This window comes from Cynocephalus volans, chromosome 1 (genome assembly GCF_027409185.1).
Source record: "Cynocephalus volans isolate mCynVol1 chromosome 1, mCynVol1.pri, whole genome shotgun sequence".
Classification (NCBI taxonomy): Eukaryota; Metazoa; Chordata; class Mammalia; order Dermoptera; family Cynocephalidae; genus Cynocephalus; species Cynocephalus volans.
Genome location: NC_084460.1, coordinates 12012749 through 12036482, shown reverse-complemented (window position 1 = coordinate 12036482; position 23734 = coordinate 12012749). Strand labels below are relative to the sequence as shown.

The window sequence follows — 23734 nt, the reverse complement described above, 5'->3', positions numbered from 1 at the left end:
AAGCATTAGGCATCAACAGACGGACAGCACGCTGACCGTGACCAGGGAGCACTGCACCTGCTGCACGTCCAGTAAGTCAAACTCCCAGCAAGGACTCCCAACCCAGCAGTCCCCCATCTTTGCTGCACACCAAAATCTCCTGGGGGCTTTAAAAATCCTGACATGTAGGCAGCACCCCAAGCCAATTAAATCTGACTTCCTGGAAGCAGGCAGAGGGCCTCAGTTGAGAAGCGTGAGAGCCAGTGCCCTACCTCCTTGCTTCTCAACTTCCCTGTTAAATGCTGCATAATCAGACATCACTACCAAAGCGCAAAGGAGAAAATGAACTATGACATGGACCTGCACGACAGCAGGTGAGAGAGTGGGAAAGGGACCAAGCATGCATCCAAAATCCTCAGCAAAGAAGAAAATGCCTTCACACACAGCGCGCAGAACTAGGACAACACGGCTGAGAGTTTTGGAATCCCAAAAGCCAGTTAGGTTAGTTGGAGTTCTGGAACTGGAACCCTAACTAACCATCGCTTTGACAACCACTCAGCCTGTCTACCCATCCATAAAATGGGGAGAAGTCTTACCTACTCTACCTACCTCGGAGGTGGTTTCAAGGTTCAGAGGAGAGATCCGAGGCACACGATAAAGGACAAAACTCAGGGAGACGTAAACCACTGTCCACATGACCAGCACAGCTCGCAGAATGCCCTTTCAGAGCTGTGTCTTGTAGGACGCCCAGGTTCCTGGCTATATCCGCCCCCCAAGAGCTCCTCTTTCCTGATCTTCATGGCAACCAGGACAGGACTAGCTTCTCTGAGCATTAAGTAAAAGTCAAGGCTGCTTGTGGGACAACAGTAGCACGAGCAAAGACTACTCAAAGATACCTCACCAACATACCGAAAATATTAATATTACAGGAAAGCAGTAAGGGAAAATGGTCTAAAGTAAGTGATGGGTTTTAAATAAAGCAAATAAGGAGAAGGATTTTTAAACATCCATTCTAAACCAGAACTTTTAAAATGGCATCCTAGGGCTAGGATTGGTACTCTAAAACATCTTTAATTAGTTGCCAGTGTTTAAGAAATCAGAAGATTTTTGCAATAAGAACTTGGCTTTCCAACTTCTCTCGAAACATGGGAAAACACAGCCCTCTTGCACCCAGTTTCCACAGGAGAGCGGGGCAGGAGTCGAGCTGCACCTACCCCAGAGGAGCCCTTGGCTCCGCCAGGTCCAAGCCAGCAGCTCCGGTCAGCTGCTCCCAGCCTGGCTCCCCAGACATGGGAGCTGAAACCCCTGCAGGAAACTGGGAAACAAGGGACAGGATTATGCCTCCAACAGTGAGAAACTTTTTAAAATTATTACTTGGCAGCAAATCTAAAGGACTTGATTATGGCTTCTCAAACTACTACCACATGCTATCTTTTGGATTTTATTTTTTTCTCCCACCCAAGATGCCACCAAGGGAGAGAGAAGGAATGAAAATGCTGGCTGGTGTGATGAAAGTAATTAAGCTTACTTTTAACAACATAAAATATGATTTAACCCAACTAAGGGCAAATACAGTATGACCTGGGCAGGTGTTCCAATTTCTTATTGAGCGTTACTAAAGAAGGCACCATCTCCCATTGCTTTTCAGTGCAGACTGCATCTCCCTTTCACTCCTTCTGACTCCTGGATGGTATTTTCACCTCCTGATACCCTAAAGATGTGCAAGTTTTGCCAATCCCAGAAGTTGTAAAGCAGGGGCAATATTAGCAGGTTCTTATCACTTAAGAATTCATCACTGATTTCTTGAAATTGAATACACTACCACAATTTGCCAGCAGAAATGAAAGAAATGACCTTGTCCTCAAGCCAGAAGGGCCTGAAGGAAGAAAGCCCTCTGATATCACCAGTGTGCTTCCTAATAAAACAGAGACCAACAGCAAAACAGGTCTGGCCTCATTTCTGTGGCTCAGCTGACCAAAAAGTCTGTGCCCAATAAAGCAGGCCCCTCCCACGACAGCTGTATGAGGGCAAAGGACATCTCAAGTTTCACCTCATTTCAAAGAAGCAGGGGGCTGGAGCTGACATACATCCTGGTGGCACTCACTCTCTGAGGCCAACCGGCCACACCTTGAGATAACATGATGACATCAAATGAGCAGTTCTACTTCCATTCCACTCAGGCTCTCAACTCTCAAGTGACACCCCTCCGTTCCTTCATGACTAAGCATGCTTTTTAATTCAGGCTCCTTTCTGCTGCCCGCTGACACTTCCTCTGAGCCCCTCACACTTCGTGGCCTGCCTCCCTTGGCATTTTCAATGCCTGACAAACCCGGCTGAGCATGTTAGGTAGGACACTCCCTAACACAAGGAGGCCCTTGGCCTCCCACAAGTCACACCGAGAAGGGACTCGAGAACAGCCATGTGTGCCCCTGAAAATAAACAAGTGGATAAAAACACACAATGCTGAAGCAATCAGAGAAACCAAACCGCTGGTATGACCCTAGCAAATGCAATGTTCACACACAGCCACAAGGAACTTCTTTCAGGTCCTCCAATGAGGCCTCTGGGACACCCGCACGCGGCTCCCTCCACCGGCTACACTTGTCTTCCCCGGCTAATCCCCACATCAGCGCTCAGCTAGACGTCCCTCCCTCCAAGTACCTTCCCTGTCACCCCAAGTCTCAGTTAGACCCTACCCTCACCCCAGGCTTCCATTTTGCCCCAGGACCTCGCACAACACAGGCAACAACTGTGCCCAGCTTGTACACCACTGTATCCCCAATACACAGCCCTGTGTTGGGGGGCTTTGCAAGGTCAAAATTATTTTCATAATAGTACCGGGACATTATTCGCTTTTTCCACTCATCTCTCTGATGGCTAAGGGAATGTGTGCTTGTGTACTCCTATGTTCTGAAATTTTCTGTTTTAAATTCCAATATGATAAATATAGACTGCTATAACCCACAAAAGCTCTTTGGGTCCTCAATAATTTTTAAGAGTTTAAGTAATCCTAAAACCAAAAACTTTGAGAACTGTTCGTCTAGCACAAAGCCTGGCACATACCCACCAATCTCTAAATACTTTGTGAATGATGAATCAACCAATCAGCAATGGATAGATGAAACTTCTTTCTAGCAATATGCTGAGGTCTAGGTTATGGTCTATTGTGGATAAGAGACAGAAAAAAAGAGGTGCCCAGGGGTGAGCTTATCCTATCTTGGTTAAAAAGGGAAAGAAACAGATTTCCATCACATGTGAAAGAGCCAGGACCACTGAAATACATCCATGACTCCACACCAACCCCTCTGCTATGGCTTCAATGTCCCCTCAAAACTCACTGAAGAATCATTGCACCAGTGTTAAGAGTGTGGGAAATCAGACTATGGTATTTGAAAAATGGGGCCATTGGGAGGTGATTAGATTGTAAAGGTTCTGTCCCCATGAATGGATTAATGGTTTAATGGGTTATCAGGGAGTAGACCAGGAGCTTTATAAGGAGAGGGGGAAATCACATGGAAATGCACTCTGGCTCAGCCCTCGCTATGTAATATTTTGTGCCACCTCTGGAGTCTGCTGAGAGTCCCCACCAAGAAGAAGGCCTTCACCAGATGTGCCCCTCAACCTTGGATTTCCCAGCCTCCAAAACTGTCAGAAATATATTTGATTTTCTTATAAATTACCCAGTTTCAGATATTCTGTTATCAGTGACAGAAAACAGACTAATAGCTCCCACAGGTCTCTCCAGCACGTTTTGTTGTAGTGAATACTACATTCTGGATTATTTAGAAATTGGCCAGAGATCATGTAATCCAGCCCATCCCCCCAGTTCACCCATCCCATCTCCTCCATCTTGTCAGTCACTATTAATTCCACCTCTTAACTGTCTCTGGAATCCTGCAGGATTTAGCTTGGACTCTTCCTCCAGGTAGATTTCCTAGCCCCTTCTCCCTAGCCTGGATCAGTTCCCTCTGTCATAGGATCTTATAGAAGCTTTTTCCTTTTCTTTCACAGCATTTCTCTCAGCCCCTAAATGTATACCCATTTGTGGGATTTTCATACTGTCTACCCAACTAGACCGTAAGCTCCAGGAGAACTGGCATGTGGCTGGCTTTGCTTACCATGGTATCCTGGGAACCTGGAACAGAGCATGGAGCAGAGGAGGAGCTTAATAATGAATAGATGGTTTGGTGGCAGGGTGGGTAGGTAGATGAATAGGTGGGTAGGTAGATGAATGGGTGGGTGGGTAGGTGACTAGCTGGGTGGAGGGTGGATGAGTGAGTGGATCCACTCCAACTGCAATGCACTAGGTTCAGGTCCCGGTTTGTCCAGTCTCATACCACTGGTCTCCCAAACAGGTCTGGTAGCTGGCAATTTCCTGGGCTATAACATATAAATCTTATCATGTTACATTCACTTGAAAAATGGTTCCCATCAAATCATTTTTTTTAGAATCGATAGAAAGAAATAATAATCAAGTCTAAAGTGCACAACTGGTCAAACAAGGTACCCCCAAAATGTGGACCCCATCCCCCACTCTTACCCACAGCTGAAGTTCCAACCATTTCATGATGCTCTGCAGCTCCCTAACCACACTCTAGAGTTTGGGGCCTCTGTACCCCATTCTGCTTAAAATGCTATTGCCAGCCTTGTCTGCTTGGCTGACTAATCCTGCAGAGGAGCCCTGCCCTCAGTCATGGTATCCTCTAGGATGTTGCTCCTGCCCTCAGAAGAAGCTCCACTCAATACTTCCCCTCCCCCATGCTGTCTTGTTTTGAATGCAACATTATTAACTAGAAAACTTATGAGGCTTTCCCAGAGATCATGAGCTACCTGAGAGTACGGACCAGGCCCTTGTTCATCTCTGGCCAAAGAAAGGGCTCAGTAAAATCTCAATGGCTGACTCGTTAACAAGATCTTCAGGAAAACTTCTGCTCTTCTCCAAACTAAGCCTACTGAGACCTCAAAGTTTGACTTCCCCCATAACACCCTGTCTGTAGACTTGGGCTCACACTGATCTTCCTTTCTCCAGAAACCTGCTATTCCTTATATCTACCCAGCAGAACTTAGAACTTGGTGACTAGTGGACTTTGTCCACTCATTACTGAATTATGTAACATTCTGCTTCATATCACCACAATATTCATGTAAAATCCTAAAAGGTAGAAGACAAAAGTATAATAGTTATGTTGATTGTGCCTACTAAGTGCAATCACTTCACAGCCATTAATTACTTAAGACCTAAAAATAACCCTATGAATAAGGTATAGTTATCCTCATTGCACAAATGAGGAAAGATGAGACCAGATGACTATCATTTATAAAATGATGCAGGTAGTTTGCTGCAATACCAGGATGCAAATTTAGGACCATCTGATCTACCTACTTCTCCACATCCACGCCTCTATAGCATCCTACACTGTACTAATAAGCACAGTGCAAAAGTTTGGGATTACGAAGCAATGAAATCCGCAAAGAAACTTCACTGATTTAGTCAAGCTACAATCCAAAGGCCATCCTCCAAGAAAAAGCTCATATAAGAAAAAAGCAGCTTCTCACATGTAGAAAGCACTTAGTGACTGCCAAATATATGAATGAATGAGTGAATGAATAAGAAATAGTAAATCAATAACTATAAATATGCTTCAAAGGCTAAGGAAGATGGTACAGAAAATATATCAGCTTTATCCAGCTGCCTCTCAAAAGTCAGAATAAAATAAAAGGAATAGGGAGAAAGATGGCAAAAGTGCTGGCTGGTTAGCTCAGTTGATTGGAGTGTAGTGCGCTCATAACGCCAAGGTCAAGAGTTCAGATCCCTGCGCTAGCCAATTGCCAAAATAAAATTGAGTAAGTAAGTAAAAAAATAAATAAATCTTCTGACTCCTCAAAATCAAAAGAGAAAGGAATTCAAGCCAATATCAAATCAGAGACAATAAACTCAGAGGAATGAATTCCTTCCACTGATTCACTAATTCGTTTGTTAGTCATCAAAAAGGGTAGAAAGTCTGAAAGCTATTTGTCAGTGGAAAGCACAGGCTAAGTTATACTGGAAATAAGGTTCCCTGGGGAAAAGCTTGCATTCGGAGTATTCCTACCTTCCCTCCCTTACCATCCTTCTGCTGCCAACACTGGGCCATTGACTTCAGCAGACACTGATAACATCAGCCCCCATCTCCCCAGCTCACCCACTGCCAACAGAATAAAAGCTGTTGATCTCAGTGCTAGAAGGAACTTACAGATCACCCAAGGGCAAGCTCTTCACCTGATACTCTAGCATGATGATGAGCCAAGCAAAAAACCCACACAGCCAGGTGGCATCACGCCTGCCTCCTCATCAGAATGGCTCCCTGCCTTCTTCCACTGCCCCTTTACTCAACCTTTCTGCCATGAACCAGCTGGTCACTCACCAGCTAGGCTGATCTTCCTGAGGGCAGGGAACATTCTCATTGTGTCCCCGGTGCCTAACATAATGCTTTCTACTTCATAGGTGGTCAATAAACGCTTGCTAAATGAATGATCATATCAATGACCATAACCGTATACATCCCTGCCTCTTGCTCAAATCATGCCATGCCTATTCTTGCCCCCTTAGAGTCCATTCTCCAGCAGCAAGCCAAGGGACCTTTTGACTGATAAATCAGAACAGTTCACTCCCATGCTCTTGCCCCTCCAATGGCACTAACTATACCTAGAATAAAGCCTAAGACCTTACCACGGTTTACTAGGCCCTACATGATCCACCACACTTCCCCACCCTCACTGCACTCAGGCCCCACTGGCCTTCTTGTATCCACTGCACACTGAGACACACTCCTGCCACAGGACCTTTGTATTTGCTATTCCTTCTGCCTAGAATATTCTTCCCAGATATTCATTCCAGCAGTTCATAACTTACTTCATTCACCACTATCACCTGAACAGAAAGTACTTGCCTGACTATTGTTATCAATGGTTATCAATCCCTTTACTGTGCTTTATTTTCTTTATAGAACTTTCAACTGCCATTATAATCTTCTGTTTACTCACTAGACCTGCACTGTCCAATATGGCAGCTACCAGCAATATGTGGCTACTGAGCACTGGAAATGTGTCTAGTCCAAACTGAGTTTGGTTTTAAGTATAAAATATACACCAGATTTCAAAGACTGAATACAAAAAAAGGATTGTAAAATATCTCATTAATACTTTCCATATTGGTTGCCTGTTGAAATGATAACGTTTTAAATATATCGGGTTAAATTAAACAGATTATTAAAGTTATTTTCATCTTTTTTTTTTTTTTTTACTTTTTTAACATGGCCACCAGAAAAATTTTAATTACATATGTGGCTTACACTGAATTTCTATTAGATGGCATTACACTAGAATAGAAGCTCCCCTAGAGCAGCCACTTTATCCATCCTGTTCACCAATGAACGAATCACCAAACTTTGAATAGAACCCTGCATACAGAGGCGCTCAATGAAAACTTGCTAACTAAAAGATCCTCCCCCTGCTATGAATCCTTCCAACATTACCATGTCCAGATCAAGCCTCTCCTCTTCCCAGCTTTCTGGAATTGCCCAACTTGGCGCTTATCCCCCAACACATGGCACAGGGGCCAGCACATTTGGATACTTCATAAGTCCATTAATTCAGCTACCATTAATTGAGCATTACCATACACTGAGTGTTTTTATGTGTCATCTACCTCATTCAGTCATCACAGTAACGCAGGAGAAGGAAAAAGAGGAAGGGAGACTATTCGACTCATGTTCTAGAAGAAGGATCTGAGGCCCAGAGAAGTGAAATTATACACCCAGCTCACAAAATGAGCAAGTGGCAGACCCAGAATGCAAACCCATGCCTTCCGGCCCCAGTCCGTGGCACCTGGCCCTGCACCCAAGACCCAGGCTGGCAGCAGCAGACAGCATCACACCCACAGAGATGATCTGTTTTGCCTGCACAGTAATCTGCTTGCTTGTTTGCTTTAGCTATAATTCTTGCCAACATTTGAAATTTCAGGGATTTTAATAGTCTGGGTTCCCATATTCACTCAACATTTGAATGCTTGCTATATGCCAAGCACAAGGAGCATAAACCAAAAACAAGACAGAAATGTCCCCAGTGCTCATAGAGAGATTCAGACAATAAACCAGTAAGTAAGGGAGAGATATAAGAGGCCAAATTGTGATAAGTGCTCTGAAGAGAAAAAATAGAGAAGGGGGATAGGAAATGTCACAGGTGAGGGGTGCTATTTTCAGTGAGATAACTGAGGAAGCCCACACGGAGAAGGTGACATTTGAACAAAAACTCTAGGGAGGGAAGCAGTCAGACATGCGGACACCTGGGGCAAGAACACCTCTAGCAGGTGGACTGGGAAGTGCAAAGGTCCTAAATGGCATTGCTGGTTGGGATGGAGAAACATCATCTCCCTAGACACAGGGTGTGGTGGAAATAGACAACTTCCCCTTTTACGGCTTAGAATTGTCACTGGAACGTGACTCCTGGCCAGTAACTACAGTTCCCAGCCTTTGCATCTAGGCATGGCCATGTGACAAGTTCTCAGCAGGGGGAGGTGAGCACTAGCGATGTGCGCGTCTCTTCTTCCACACCAAGGCAGCCATGAAGTGGGTGTGCTACCTGCAACCTCTCGCCTCCTTCCACTGGCCAGACAGAGAAGACAGCATGGCCCCAGGAAGTGGAGGCTCCAAAGGACAGAAGCAAAGCCACCTGCTGACCAGGAACCGCACACACTGGTTCATTTACGTGAACAAAAGACAAACTTCTTTCATAGCCTTAGTGCTAGGCCACTAAAATGTGGGGGTACATTTATTACAGAAGCTACCAAATACCCCTCCACACACTATTACCTGACTGATTCTGAAGCTGAGAATTTGCTGTTTATCCTCTCCTCTGTGCTCAGGCTTTCTAATGTGGAATTACTCCAAGCCTGGCCCCTGTACAATATATTTAACTAGTTCTGCCTAAAACGAAACCTTGACATACCACTGAGACCTGCCTTTTCCCAACTCACTCTAAACTCCAACCCTTTCTACTCCATCAAGGATTAGAGGTCCCTACCTGTCCTTCTCACTTGACATGTGGAACTGAACAATTAATCCAAACAAAGTGTTAACAGCTCAAAGTGTTGATCTAATATTCCAACAAAGGATGCCAGGAGAAATAAATCCTTATTCTTTTAAATGAACAGAGCTATTCTGGAGGGAAATGTTATCTATTCTTATCCTTAATATCATATCTGTATAGGCAAAGTTGGCCCTAATGATAAAGAAAGCTTAATTAACAACAGATGTCTTACATGACAGCTAAATGCATTGTGTGATCTTGGACTGGACCAGATAAAAGACATTATGGAGCAATATGAGAAATCTGAATAAAGTCTGCAGACCAGTTAACAGTATTGTCACTGTTAATTCCTGGTTTTGATCATTATACCATGGTCATGTAAGATAGTAACATTCACGGAAGTTCAGTGAAAGGTACATGGAACTCTGCTCTATTTTTGCAACTTCTTGTAAATATTTTTAAATGAAAAGTTAAAAAATATTTTTTGAAGCAAGAAAGAAAGGTACTTTAATTGAATCATCATATATGGGCACTTTTCTCACAACTGCCCTTCTGTCTGATCAAACAGAGACAGCTTACATAAAAACACCAGCTTTAGGAAAAGGAAGAGGAAAGAGCAAAATCTGTTTTTGAAAAGCTTTATCACTGCAACTAATTTCACTTTTGAGTCACTCTTCATCATCTTGAATCCTTTTTTCTTGAAACTTTCCTGGGGAACTTTAAGCCCTACTCAGAGGGAGCTGACATAGTGATTTACCTGTGCCCCGAGCAGAATCACTGTGATGGTTTAGACTGTTAATAAGACTCTCAAAATAAGAACCAACAAGGGCAACAAAGTGAGACACCATGAGGTCACTTGGGCTATGGAAAGCAAGCTCATGAGAGTAGGCATCCTGCAGTGGGTTCAGAATCCTAAACTCTTAAAAGTTTAAAATTCTCATTCTAAGTTTTATTTATCCTCTTGGGATCTGGACTCCCCCGCCTCCCAGCTTCCAAGAGGAAACAGAATTGACATTCACTCTAACAACATGCTAATTTCAATGTTCTCTCATATAACAAAATCAGATTTTACCAACTTCTCTGGATACACTAGTGACTTTCAAACTACAGATCACAGGGGCTTCTGGTCAAGACGGTGGAACAGATGGTCCCCAGCGTCACTCTCTCCCACAAATCAACGAACTTACAACTATAAAAATGTAACATCAACCAAGCTGGGGCCGCTGGAGCTCAGGTGAAGAGGAGGAGAGAACTATGGAACTCACGTTGGCGGGAGAAACCACGATGAGTGAAAGAAAAAACTGCTCTCAGTGTTTCGGGCTGCAGCCTTTTTAATGCTGGAGCGCATGGAGCAGGAGCTGGCAGAAGCCACAGCTGTGCCCTTTAGATGGAGTTACTTGGAGGTGGCAGGGGAGGACTTCGGTGGCCCCCAGGACAGCAAGACCACTGATAGGGTTCCCATGGACCCATGCAGGAGCAAGGAGTCAGAACAGCTGAAAAAGGGGAGCCATTCAGAAGCTGGTAAGTTCATCGCAAGGGACAGGCACAGGGCCCATCCCAGGGGAAGTGTTTGAAGCATGGATGATGGGAGAGATGGGCCCACTGGGAGAGCCCTGGGACACAGCAAGGACAGCCGATCTGCCCCCCAATCCGCACAGGACCACTCAGAGAAGACTGGTCGGGAATGCAGAATTGCATCGGGTGCAATTTGATGAAAAAACTCAGGCCCAGATCAGAGTTTCTACACAACCCAGGTGCACCGAGTACCTGGAAAGCCAGAAGTACCTATAAAGTCAACCATTAAACCCTGAGCTGCACAAAAAGCCTTCCCTAGGGAAACAGTAGCAAAGCAGCAATTTACACAATCACACAGCACAAGTACTGGTTCCCACAGGAAGTTCCTCCATGTTAGAAGTAAGCATAGGACAAAAAGTTGGTTCCAGCCCAGGCACACCAGCAATGCCTTGGGGCCCACCATGGGACATGAGGCATGGAGCCAGGGGCAGGACCCCTGCCCACAACCACTCACACAACCAACACCTCAGGGCCCTGCCCAGAAACCCAAGGACTGTAGCCAGGACCAGACCTCACTCCCACATCCAGGCACACCACCAATGCCTCGTGGCCCACCCAGGGACCCGGAACTAGCAGCCAGAGACCAAACCCCCTCCCCAGACCCAGGCACATCCTGAAAGTGCCTCAGGGCCCCACCCAGAAGCTCGAGGCATGGATAAGGGGATCAGACCCCCCCTCCCACAACCAGGCACACCGCAACAGTGCCTCGGGGCCTGCCCAGGGTCCCAGGGCACGGAGAAGGGGACTGGACCCCTCTCCCGCAACCAGGCAACCACACCAGTGCCTCGGGGCCTGCCCAGGGTCCTGGGGCATGGAGAAGGAGACCAGACCCCCTTCCAGCAACCAGGCACACCTTGCCAGTGCCTCAGGGCCTGCCTGGGGAACAAGGGCATGGAGAAGGGGACCAGACCCCCATCCTGCAACCAGGCTCACTGCGCCAGTGCCTCGGGGCCTGCCCAGGGACTCAGGGTATGGAGCCAGGGATGGGGCACTCTCCAGAACCAGGCACACCACCAGCACCAAGGAGCATGCCAAAATCATCTTCTCCATGTGGGTGGCCCACCACAGCCACCACGATATCATGGCTGCCGCAAAGGCGGCTAGACACCACAACCACCACGCAGATGGTCTGCCAGCCACTGGAGTGCACTGGCACAAGAAAAGTCACCAGCAGAGATAAAGAAGGGAGGAGGATGTCTCTCCCCACAGAGCCAATTTCAGAGTGAGAGAAAAAGCATCTGCTCTATGATTGTATTGGGTGACCTGATCATGCCTCTCAGCATTGGACAGATCATTTGGGCAGCAAATCAACAGAGTAACCATTATTCTTTCAGAGGGAGAGAAGAAATCTAGGGTGATTAGAGGGGGGAGGGAAGAGGGGATGGGTAGGGATTGGACAAGGGGCATAAAGAATAATTACAATTTGTAACCATATATATGCTAGTAATATTGATTTGATCAACATATCTCAATGTTGAACCCCAAAAACATGTATAATCAATTTTGATTCAATAAAAATTTTTTTAAAATAAAAATTTTTTAAAAAAACAAACTACAGATCATAAAATCAATTTAGTCAATAACAATCTTTCTTTTTTTAAATGAAGCAGTAGAAAGTAGAAAATTTCAGCATAGACTGAGCTGATGAATGCCTTACTGTGGATCTTGTTTGAAGTACACAATTCTGAACAATCATCATCAGCCTTCCAAAACACAAAAGTCCTTCATTTCAAATAATATGACAAATCCTTTTCCATCAGGAGGGAAAAATGTTTTAAATAAATCTTATATTCACAATAACTTTCATTAGAAAATCTGATATGTGTTCCCATGGGAGAAAAATTATCTTGCAAATTGAAGTCAAAAGCTTTTTCTGCAAAGTATCTCCCCCAAGAGATTTGTTCATTACAAAGAGAAAAGAATAAAACATTACAGTGTAGAAACTCAGCAGACAGCACCTTAACCAAGTAATTATGGTCAACACCACCAGTAATAAGACATATGGACATTATGCCCTCCCGATACCACAGAAAGGACACAAAATCACTTATGTGGCATTCTTTTTTTTTTTTATCGTTTTTGTGACGGGTAAGGGGATTGCAACACTTGGCTTCGTGTCATCCGCACCGCACTCAGCCAGTGAGCGCACTGGCCATCCCTATATAGGATCCGAACCCACAGCGGGAGTGCCGCTGCGCTCCCAGCACCACACTACCCCGAGTGAGCCACGGGGTCGGCCCCTTATGTGGTATTCTTACCAACATTGCATAACTTCAATTTAATCGTGATAAAACAGAGAAACTCATATTAAAGACCATTCAAAAAAAATAACTGATCAGTACTCTTCAAAAATTAAAGTCATGAAAAATAAGGAAAGAATGAGAAATGGTCACAGACCAGGGAGATTAAGGAGACACGCCAACTAACTGAAATGTCCTGGGGATCAGATCCTGGACCAGAAAAAGGACATTAGCGGGAAAATTGGTGACACTTAAGTAAAGTTTTGTTAATAGCATTGTACCAATGTTAATGTTTTGGTTTGGATAATCATATCATGGTCATATCAGATGTTAATGTCAGGGGAAATTGAGTGAAGAGTATATGGGAACTCTATACTATTTTTGCAACTTTACTGGAGGTCTAAAACTATTTCAAAATAAAAAGTTTAATAAAAACTTTTTCTGAAGGGACAAGAAAATGTCCTGTGCCATAAACTATGTACCATTTAAACACAATACAGTATTGTACCTCCAGTTCTCTAATCATAAGAGAAAAACATAATGAGCCCATCGATGTGTAATTTACATGTAATAAATTGAATACACAGGGAAAGAACTGAAGTTGCCATTCTTCACCCAGCCTCTTCCTCAGCCCCCTTCCACCTCTGCCTTCTTCCCAATACCCACAGGAGGATTGTCAAGATTCTCTTTTCCTCCTCACAAGGAACAATGTTAGACATCCCACAGATGCTGAGGCTACCACACAAAGTGCAAAGTGTGCTGGATTGGGGGGTGGTGTTGTTAATGCGAGAAATATTTTCGTAGTACCCATGTCTTCCAGGCACTATTCCAGGCCCTGGGGAAAGAGCCATGAAGAAGACTTACACAGTTACTGGCTCTCCCAGAGTTTACATGCAAAGAGAAGGCAGATAATAAAAGAAGCAAACAAAAATACATTCACATGCATGCACGCACATTCAGATAATGATAAATGCTACAAAGCCAGAAAACCAGAGTAATGTGGTATAGGCTTCTCTAAAGAAGTGAGCCAGGACCTGATCTTTCTCCGATCTCAGTTTCCTCATCTGTAGAACAGGGCTAATGATATTCACCCCAATAGACTTGCTGTTAAGAATTAAACTAGATAACTACGGCACAGAATTTAGCAGAATTCCTAAAGTGAATTCTGTGATGCATAAGTGAATGAGTGGTTAGAAATAGTAATTAATGATCAAAATTACTTATCAAGAACATTATTAATTATTACATTGAAAGCACTATCTCAATTCACTATAAATTCTACTTATGCCATTGAAATTCTCTCAAAGTAAATGAATATGACTAAGAATAGATCTCTGATCACAGAAACAGCTGTATTTCCCCTCTACTGGGCAAGAACAATGAATAATGAATGAAGATGGAAATAAAGCAATAAACACAAATGCTCAGCCCTGAGCAAGTATGGGTGAATGAAAGAAAGTTCCCAGGCCCTGCTGCAGTCACCTGCTCCATGCTTGATGTGAATAGGTGTGCTAAATCCAAGAGAATGACGACCAACTTCACCAGAAAGATTTTTCCCTTGACTCTTCTCATAACTTGAGCTTGACAAAAGGCAGTCAAAGCCACAGAAATAAACCAGAGGCTCTCAGTCCTCAGTAAGGGGCTGGGTAGTCTAAGGCACTATCACATTTTCCCCCAGGCCTTTACTGTAACTATAATCGACATTTTTTTTTTTTTTTTTTTGGTATTTGCATTTGTCTTCTATTTTTTTTTTTAATTTCAAAAGATTTTTTTCAGGATAATTATTTATTATTACACAATAAATCATTTTTTGTGGTCCTTTACCAATTTCTCACTAAGTCCCCCTCCCCTTCTTCTTCTCCCACCTCTGATAGCCTCAGTTCTGTTCTCTCCTTTTGCAAGTTCAACAAATTATTGTGATTGCTGTATCTTTCTTTCTTTTTTTTATTTAACATATTCACAAAATAAGCTTTAGTAAGACTGCATTAATTCCAGAACTTGCAAAAACAGCAAAAGCTATTGAAATAATTTAGAGAAATAATCATGAAATGAAGATGTGTAAAATAAATCATCTTGAGACCAAAGTGCCGAATATCGCACAACTGGGCATCTCCAAATAACCTCTCTCTCTCTGTGACGGACAGAAAGACACACACACGCTCAAGCTCTCTCTCGCAGTCTCCATGTTTAAAATAATGCAACAGAAGTTCAATACCAAAGTACATGTAGTAAATACTCTAAGTCACTGAAGAGCACTTTTTAAATTACTAGTACTCACACCTTGTGTAAGTGTACTATACACATTAAGATATTTTTAAGTATTGTGTATGAAAAAACAGTCATTTGTTTCACTTTACCTGCCAAGTTCACCTAAAAGAAAGAAAAAAACCTGTGTGCTCCAAACTCTCGGAGTCAACGACAGCAGCAACACTCCCTACAGAATGTCCCCGAAGCCTACCTGCAACATCGAAGCTCTCCCACTCCCACCTGCGACACCCGCCTTTCTCTTTCCAGCCAGCCCCACTTCCCTTCCTTGCCCCTTTAGCCTTCTTTCTCCAACCCCCTAACTCCCTATTTGTTTTCTCTTCTTTAAAACAAAACAGACAAACAAAACACCTCTCCTCTGCCAAGCCTGGACTGTGATGCCCAGGTGAGGGCTGGAATCCCAGCCCAGCTGTGTGCCTCAAACAAGGAGTAAAGGAGTTTGAAAAGCTTTCATTACAGGAGCCAAACTCTGCACAGGTGAACAGGAACTAGGTTCCTCCTTCCTTTCACCTCTGCATTTACTGGAAGGGCAGTCAACAGGTGCCACCTCCAAGCCCTCACCCCACTCACCCTCCCCCACCTTCCACCATGGCACTGCCTCCCACCCCTCAGCTGAAAACAATTCCTTCCAGAGATGACAGCAAATTGCCTGATGTGCAGCCTCCCACAAGAGCGACCCTCTCTCCTTCCCCAGCCCCAGTCCCCTGGCTGGGCATGACATTCTACTCTCCTGCTTTTCTTCCTTCCTCTTTCCATGCTTAGCCCTCCACTCCCACCTCCTTAAGAGTGGCTGTCAATAACAAAAGTGATTATAAAAAATAATAGCAGCCATGATTTATTGAAAGGTTATTATGCATATATACATATGTAAAAACTCATCAAATTGTACACTTGATAAATGCGCAATTTACAGTGGGTCAATTATACTTCAATAAAACATTTTTTTCATTCTAAAAGAAAAAAAAGAAAGGTTATTAAGCACATGGAGGTATGCGGAACATGCTATATATACTATTTAATCTGAACTTATGCAGCATTATTTTATAGCAGTGGTTCTTAAATATTGTGGCCTCAGTACACTTTTACACTCTTAAAAATTATTGAAGAGCCCAAGAGCTTTTATTAATATCAGTTATATCTATTGGATAGTCACAATATTAGAAATTAAAACAGGATTTTTTTAAAAGCATAGCTGTGACTGTCCTAAGAAATCAACTTCGGACAATTTATGTACTATGGTCTGAATGTTTGTGTCCCCCCAAAAGTCAAACATTGAAACCTAAATCTCAATGAAATGGTATTTAAGAGGTGGAGCCTTTCAGAGGTGAAGAGGTCAGAGCCCTCATGAATTGGATTGGCACCCTTATAAAACAGGCCCAAGGGGGTTGTTTGCCCCTTCCACCACGTGAGGACACAGCAGGAAAGCACAATGGGCCCTCAACCAGACAACCTTTCTGCAGGTGCCTTGATCTTCAACTTCTCAGCCTCCAGAACTGAGAGAAATAAACATTCGTTGTTTATAAGCCACCCAGTTTATGAAATTTCGTTATAACAGCCAGAACCAACTAAGACACTGCTTCCCAATTTGTTGCAAATATTAAATTAGACTTTGTACCTGCTGCTGCTGCCAGAGATTGTGGCACAGAGCACTCAGTAAAGGTGCTATTGAGCCTATGCAGCATAAATTGCTCTTCTGCATTGGAAATGACTCCTTCTGCCACATAACCGAAAGCCATATGGTCGTAAAAACAAATAAACTCATCACATCTTGGCCTAAATCAAGCAGAACTTATTACTGCAAAGACTCCTGGCTCGGAAACTCAATGTCCCACCTCCTTGTCCCCCATACTTAAGATCCTGGCAGCAACAGCCAATCTCACTTCTCAATCACTCAGGGCCATTCTTTCTGTTCCTTGTTTCCCCTTTGCCTGAAGCTGCTCTACTCTAAATATTAACATTAAAAATTTTAAGAACTTCCTTCAATCCTCCCTGAAAACCAACTGAAACTTCTTTCTCCAGTGACAATGACTTTTTTAGGTAAGTTTTAAAAATTACATAAACAAGAAAGAAGTTTTGAATTATTAATTATAAAACTATGCATGAGAAAAATAAAAATTCAAACAGTAAAAAGGAAAAAAAAAGAAAAGCCTTCCCTCTTCACCTAACAGATTTTTCATCAAGCCTCTTCTTTAGAAGTACTGCTAAATCATTCTATACAGATACAGACCTGTGTGTGTACATATGTGTGCACATACATGCATTTTTTAACACAAACTCAAACACAACTCCACTGTATTGCGTATGTATACATGTAGATATCTTGCTTTTGTCAAGCCCCTATCTTGGAACTCTTTTAAGAACAACACACTCTAAGTGCTACACAGCATTCCACCAAATGATTTAGGCCATAATTTAACAAACTCCCCATCTTGATATCTTCAGGTCATTTATGATTTTTTTGTTGTTATAAACAACAATGCAACAGACATCCTTACACATACATCTTGATAGGCAGAAATACAATCCATATAATAAATTCTTAGAAATGAAACTGCCAAATCAAAGGGCTTATAAATTTCTAATTTTGTGTCAAATTTCCCAATATGTAACTTTCAGGAGTTTTGACCCTTCATGCTCCCATGACCAACAGGAAAGTGTCTGTTTCACCCCTCCTTCACCAGCAGTTATGCTCAGTAAACATTCACCAATCTCACCGGTAAGAAATGGCTTCTTATCGTTATTATAATTTGCATGTCTCTCATAATGAGTTAGGTCAAGTATTTTTGCTTGGCCATTTCTCTCTTCCCACTTTACAGTCAACTTCTGGATCACTGACTCTCTTTGAAACCACTCTTTGGAAGGATACAGGCACTCCTGTCTCCAAGACCAAGGACCTCATCTTACTCTCAACAACTTGGCAACGTTTGTCACCAACCACTTCCTCCTTCAGTAGACTCTTCCTGCGTCCCTGTCATAACGATTCTCTGTGCTGGTTCTCCTCCACTGGCTGCAAGCCAATCTCCTCCATGGAATCCTAAAGAGAGACATGTCCCAATGTCCAATCCCTGACTCCCTTTTCTTCTCATCTAACATTCTTAAACTGTCGTCTCTGAACAAAAGATTTCCAAATGTCAACCCTCGAATCATCGGAGACCTAAACCCATGTTTCCAACCATCTGCTGAACAACTCCAGCAGAGAGACGGATGTCCTTCCCACCCTTCAGTTAATGAACAAAGTCCACGGGCACGCAGCACTTGCTCTGTGCTAGACACTGTGCTTGTGCTTGGCACTTAATGCATCCCATGTAAATCTATCTGTTTAAGAGAGAACGCACCAACTTCACCATCCACCATGCCCAAACCTCAGTTAATGACTCTGCAGTCTTCCTTCTCCCTTCCTCCCATCCAATGAGCTGCCAAAGCCTGTGAATTCAGTCAGGGATCGTCTATCTATCCTGCCTTCCCATTCCCATCTCTGGTCCAGACTGCTGCACTCACCCTAATCCTGATGCCACCAGAGTTCTCTGCTGAGAGCATAAACATCACCACGTCAATCCACCTCCTCAAAGCACACGGTGTCTGAACATTTTTCCTGCCACCCGTCCATGCACCTGGGCTCTAGGCCTACACTTGCAAGGCGCTGAACTTGTAGCACCCCTCCCAGATGCCATCTCACTATTTTTCAAGTCGTGCCAGAATATAATTCCTCCCTCACCAGACAGTGGGCTCCTAGAAGACACATCATGCCTCAGTAATCTTGGACCCCAGACAGCACCCAGCACACACAGTGCTGTGCACTTAGCAGGGCCTTAATACTTTCTAAAGTTACTCAAAACAGTTTTCTAGCATGTGCTCACATTATTCCAAAGAAGAAAAAGAACTTCCATATACATGTAAATCCACAATAAAGAAAAATATTTTTATTTTTATTTTTTTTTATTTTTCAGGATCAAACCTGAACTTTGGTGTTATCAGCACCATGCTCTAACAAACTGAGCTAACTGGCCAGCCCCATAAAATTTGTTTAAATCATCTAAATTACTTTTGGGTTTGTTTAACTTCTATGATTGAGTGTACAGGAATACTTCAAAAAGTTCAAAGATAGAATTGAAAGTTGAAAGGTAATACAAATCTTTCCATGAACTTTTTTAAGTACACAAAAACATAAATACTCCTTAGAGCTTACAAAAAAAGTCAACTCAAAAATCACAAAAAGCACTAATTTCTAAAACCATTGGTTTTCAATGGTTACAAACCAGAATGACTCCTAACTTGCCAATAGAAAAAGAGATTCAGATGAGTCAAATAAGGTTCTGAAAAGCTCTTGATTTTAGGATCTTATGTCCCAAATCAACTATCAGAACCACCGAACATTTGACCTCCACAAGTTGATGAGTCAAGAGAGATCATGTGATAAGTCAAATGTCCAACAACTTGGTTCATTAAGTTAATAAAAATAAATGGCTGTGTGAACTATGCCTATCAACTTGGAGCACACATCCCATTTAGGTCTACTTCATTCTTTCAAGTTAAACCAATTTAAAAAGTAACTTTCCCAAAGCATCTTTCTAAACACGTTATAAAGAGGTCATTGAAAAGGAAGCAGCAAAGCCTATCTTTCAGTGAATGAAGAGTGGAATCATTCTGAAAAGCATTACTTTGTAGAAATATATAACAAGATTAAATTCTAAATGTGTTCGCAACTCTTCCCTTTTCTTAAAGTCAGCATATTTCAAGCACGTGTAAAATGTCCTTGACTTTTTTCCTAGGAGTTCAAACTTTGTCAAAGTTTTCCCATCCCCCGTTTAACCTGAAATTAAGAACTGCTAAATTACTGATTAGAAGTGAGGGTCCAACTCAGGGAATCCAAACCATCTCTAACTGAGAGATTAAAAAGAAGCATGGTTCATAGAGAACTTCTGAGCAGGCACAAATGAGAGGTGCGTCTGACCGCTCGTGGTGGCTCCCCTCACACTCCCACGTTCTCCCCGGGTATTCTACATCTTCACGCAAGTAGTCCCTCGATACTTTTTAAAGGAGGAACAAGCAAACCTCAGGATAATGGGATGGAGAGAACGTACAGGAATCTTCTCCGTGGCCTTCACCCCCAGGTTCCCCTCCAGGGCAGCGTGAAAGAGACGGCAAAGCACTCAGTCCTACAGGCCCCCAGAGGCCACAGCCACGGCCCGGTCGACCGGGGACCGATCGGTGACATTAAGTCCAGGCTGGCCTTTGAGGAGAGCTGGACACCGGCTTTCTCGGGGTGGGGACCCGGAGAGGGTGGGGGCGCGGGCGGCCCCACTCACCTGCGATTCATGGGCCGGACCCTCACGGCCACCTTGACCGATGCCATTGCTCATCCCGGCCTGACCCGCGCGGGCTCCCACCAGCCCAGAGCCCCTCGGCCGCCAGCTGCTCCAGCGACTCTGCCCCTGGCTCCCGCCCACTTCCCTCTCGCCCCCGCCCCTCCGCTCGGGGCCGGACCTGGAGTTCCGCGGCGGCCCCACCTGCCAGGCCACTGAGCATGCCCAGAGCGGCCCGGCCCGCGTGATCCGTGCGCCGGTGTTTGGCGGCGGCCGGGCGGCGCGGAGGGGCGGGGCCAGAAGGCCTGGGCACCGCCCCCCGGGGTTGCCAAGTCGGGAGTGGCCGCGGGGTGGACAGTGGCTGGGAAGTCCAGGAGGGTGCCCAGAGGCGGACGGTTTCAGGAAAGCTGGAACCCCTCTTCATTCCCTGAAAAGCTGGGGAAGAGGGAATCGCAGCAATTTAGGGCCAGAGAAAGGACCGCAATCCTGGGGTCGGATTTCTAAAAACTTTGTCATCCCCTAACAAGGACCTGCCTTTATCCCAGCGTGCATGAGTTAGCGCGTCCATTTTGCAGACGAACAAACTGAGGCGCAGAGATGATCACAGCATGTTGGTGGCGAACTACGCTAAGGCCTTCTCCGGCACCCGAAGGAGGTGCAAGCGTGTTTTGTACCTCTCAATTCAGGGTACGGAGAAATGAATATTGAAAGGGCAGGAATGTCGTTATATTGGCTGAAATCAGATCTTTATTGGACTTTTTTTTTGCACTTTTGTTATAGCTTAGTAATTTTAGTTGTAATCATAAGTTAGGGATGAGGACAACCGTTATCTTTTTTAAGGCTTAGGGTCTCCTGAAGTGAGCTCCCACCTTGCTCTCCTGCCCCGTAGAATATAAATTCATTCATTCAGTCAGTCATGCGTGCAAGCATTCGTTCACACGCACCCAAGAGCCCACCTAAGGCACCAGCTCCGCCTTCCTCTTGACACCCCTTTCAGGACCGCTCAGAACAACAGCCCCCCCCCACCCCCCCAGCAGCCCACCCCTCCCCTCACCCCAGGAGTCCGCCCTCCTGCCCCTGTCCCGCAGCTGAGAGATGGGGACTGGCAATGCCACTGAATACACTGCCTCGCCCTTAAGGTCAGTACCCGTGACCTGCAGATCAACCTTGGCCTCCCTGTCCCTAATGGGGCCACAAAGGGACACTCTGCCTCCTCCCTTCCCCCTCCCCGCTGGTATGTCACACTCCCAAGTCACCTGGTAGCTGGCCTGCCTCCGCCCTTGTTCAAATGAAGGGGGCAGGACCCGGTGGAGGGGGTACTCCTCCAGGAAGCTGAGCTATAGTGGTGGCCCAAAGGACTGGAGGCAGATCTCATGTTTCTGAGCCCCAACTCTAACACTAGCTTTGTGAGTCCTCCAATCCTCATTACTGGATGCCTCTGAGATTTCTGCCTCATTTGCACAGCAAGAACAACGCCATCGAGGTGGTTAATGCACTAAGTGAAGTGATGTCTGCAAATAAGTAACCCACTCAGACAGGGAATCATTATTTCATCACCTTCCCTAGAGCCCTACAGCCAGCCCGGAATCATCACTTCCCCTTTGCTTCTAGAGTTCTGAAATCCCCGGGTTTTCTCTCCTGGCAGGAACTGAGCTGGGTGCGGATTCGACCACCGGGCAGCGGGAAAACCCGGGACGCGGGATCCTCGAGCGGGCGAGCGGGCCGGGCATGCGCGGTAGCGTCGGGCTGGTTTGAAGCGCCGCGAGGGAGCCAGAGCGGCGCTTGGGCGGCTCGGGCAGGGGCGGGGCCCGCCGTATATGGGAGCTGCGTGGGGACAAACTGCGCGGGCCGCGTCTCGCGGGGGCGAGGCTCACGTGCACGCAGCTAAAGAGCGCCGTCCGCGCTCAGGGCCACCCGAGCCTGGGGGGGAAGTCTCGGTGCGCAGACGCCCAAGGGGACCACACCCGTCCAGGCCCGCCCAACTCTAAGGACGACAGTATTAAACTTTAGGAGTAGGTCTAGCTTATTCATTAAAGCAATTTGCCATGTGTGGGGCTATATAGGTTGGTTGGTTAGGAGCTTTTATTCATGCATTCATTCATTTATCTCAACCGCCCACGTGGGTTTATGAACCCTCTGTAACTGGCAGACATTACTATTTGGCACAAAACAGACCAGCGCAGACGGATAGACACTTTAGACCCCAAACAGCACTCTTCGAGTTTTTGAATGGGAGACAGTAAAGATTCATCTCACAGCGGATCGTTTGGAACAGGCACTGAGCAGAGACTATTTCTGTGGAAAGATGAAAAAAGTTTCTGAAAGAGAATATTAATTATTAAGATAAGGGTTTTGCTCATCTCAAACTTTAATGTGCATACTTTAAAGTGCTTTGCAAATTTGAATGCTTATACTAATCACCTGGGATTTTATTAAATTGTAGATTCTGATTTGGTAGGTCTGAGGTAAAGCATGAGATTGTCCATCGAAATTAAGGCTGTCGAGACAGAAATAATTTTGTAAAGTTTATTAGGAATCAAATGTGAGGATCAATTGGGGAAACACCATCCAGGAGTCTGAAAAGTGTTCCAAAGTTTATTACAAATAACAAAGAAACAAGAACAAAAGTGGATTCGTCATTTCAAAGTTACCTTCCTTGTAAGATGGACATGGGGAGACAGAACAATAGGAAAATAACTGATTAGTTAACATCAGGTTACTTCAGGCTCTCTCTTTGTGTAAGGATTAAAGCATAGGGAATGTCTTCATGCCTATTGAAGATTTAAACTGGCTTGCTCAGGAAATTGGCTGTTATCTTTCTCCTGACTTCTCAGAATGTCACACCACAACCTAAGTGACTTGGAGCTTAGCAGACGTGACTCCATTTTGATTTTTAGTTTCGTCTTTTGGGGCCTAGTACAAGAACTTAGTCCAAAATGATGGCCTCAGATAAGATTATTATTTAGCAAAGTGATACATTTCCAGCTCCCAGGAGTACGGATGCTGCCATCCGAGACCCACCCTTTGAAGAGTCAAGGGTTAGACGATCTCTAAGCAAACTGTGTGAGACCTTTGAAATACGATAGTGAAAAACACTCACAGGGGCTCTAAATGCAGGGCCCAAGAGGCCAGTGGATAGAATCCATGAGTCAGTATCAGTTATGAATTGCTGCGTAACTAAAGACGAGCTTAAAAACCATTTGTTGGCTGGCCAGTTGGTTCAGATGGTTAGACCATGGTGTTAATAACACCGAGGTCAAGGGCTCAGATCCCCTTACTGGCCAGCTGCTAATAACAACAACAAAA

At 44.6% G+C, this 23734-nt stretch overlaps 1 protein-coding gene across 7 annotated transcripts in view; it reads right to left on the bottom strand.

Moving 5' to 3' along the window:
- Positions 1 to 20552, bottom strand: part of KIF16B (kinesin family member 16B) — a 321838-nt gene extending 301286 nt beyond the window's left edge. For all 7 annotated transcript variants that reach the window (XM_063098597.1, XM_063098552.1, XM_063098569.1 and 4 more), the window contains exon 1: positions 20432 to 20552. In XM_063098597.1, the coding sequence (XP_062954667.1) occupies positions 20432 to 20478 (47 nt within the window). In that variant the 5' untranslated portion in view covers positions 20479 to 20552. The remainder of the gene's footprint in view (positions 1 to 20431) is intronic.
- Between the last annotated feature and the right edge of the window lie 3182 nt (positions 20553 to 23734).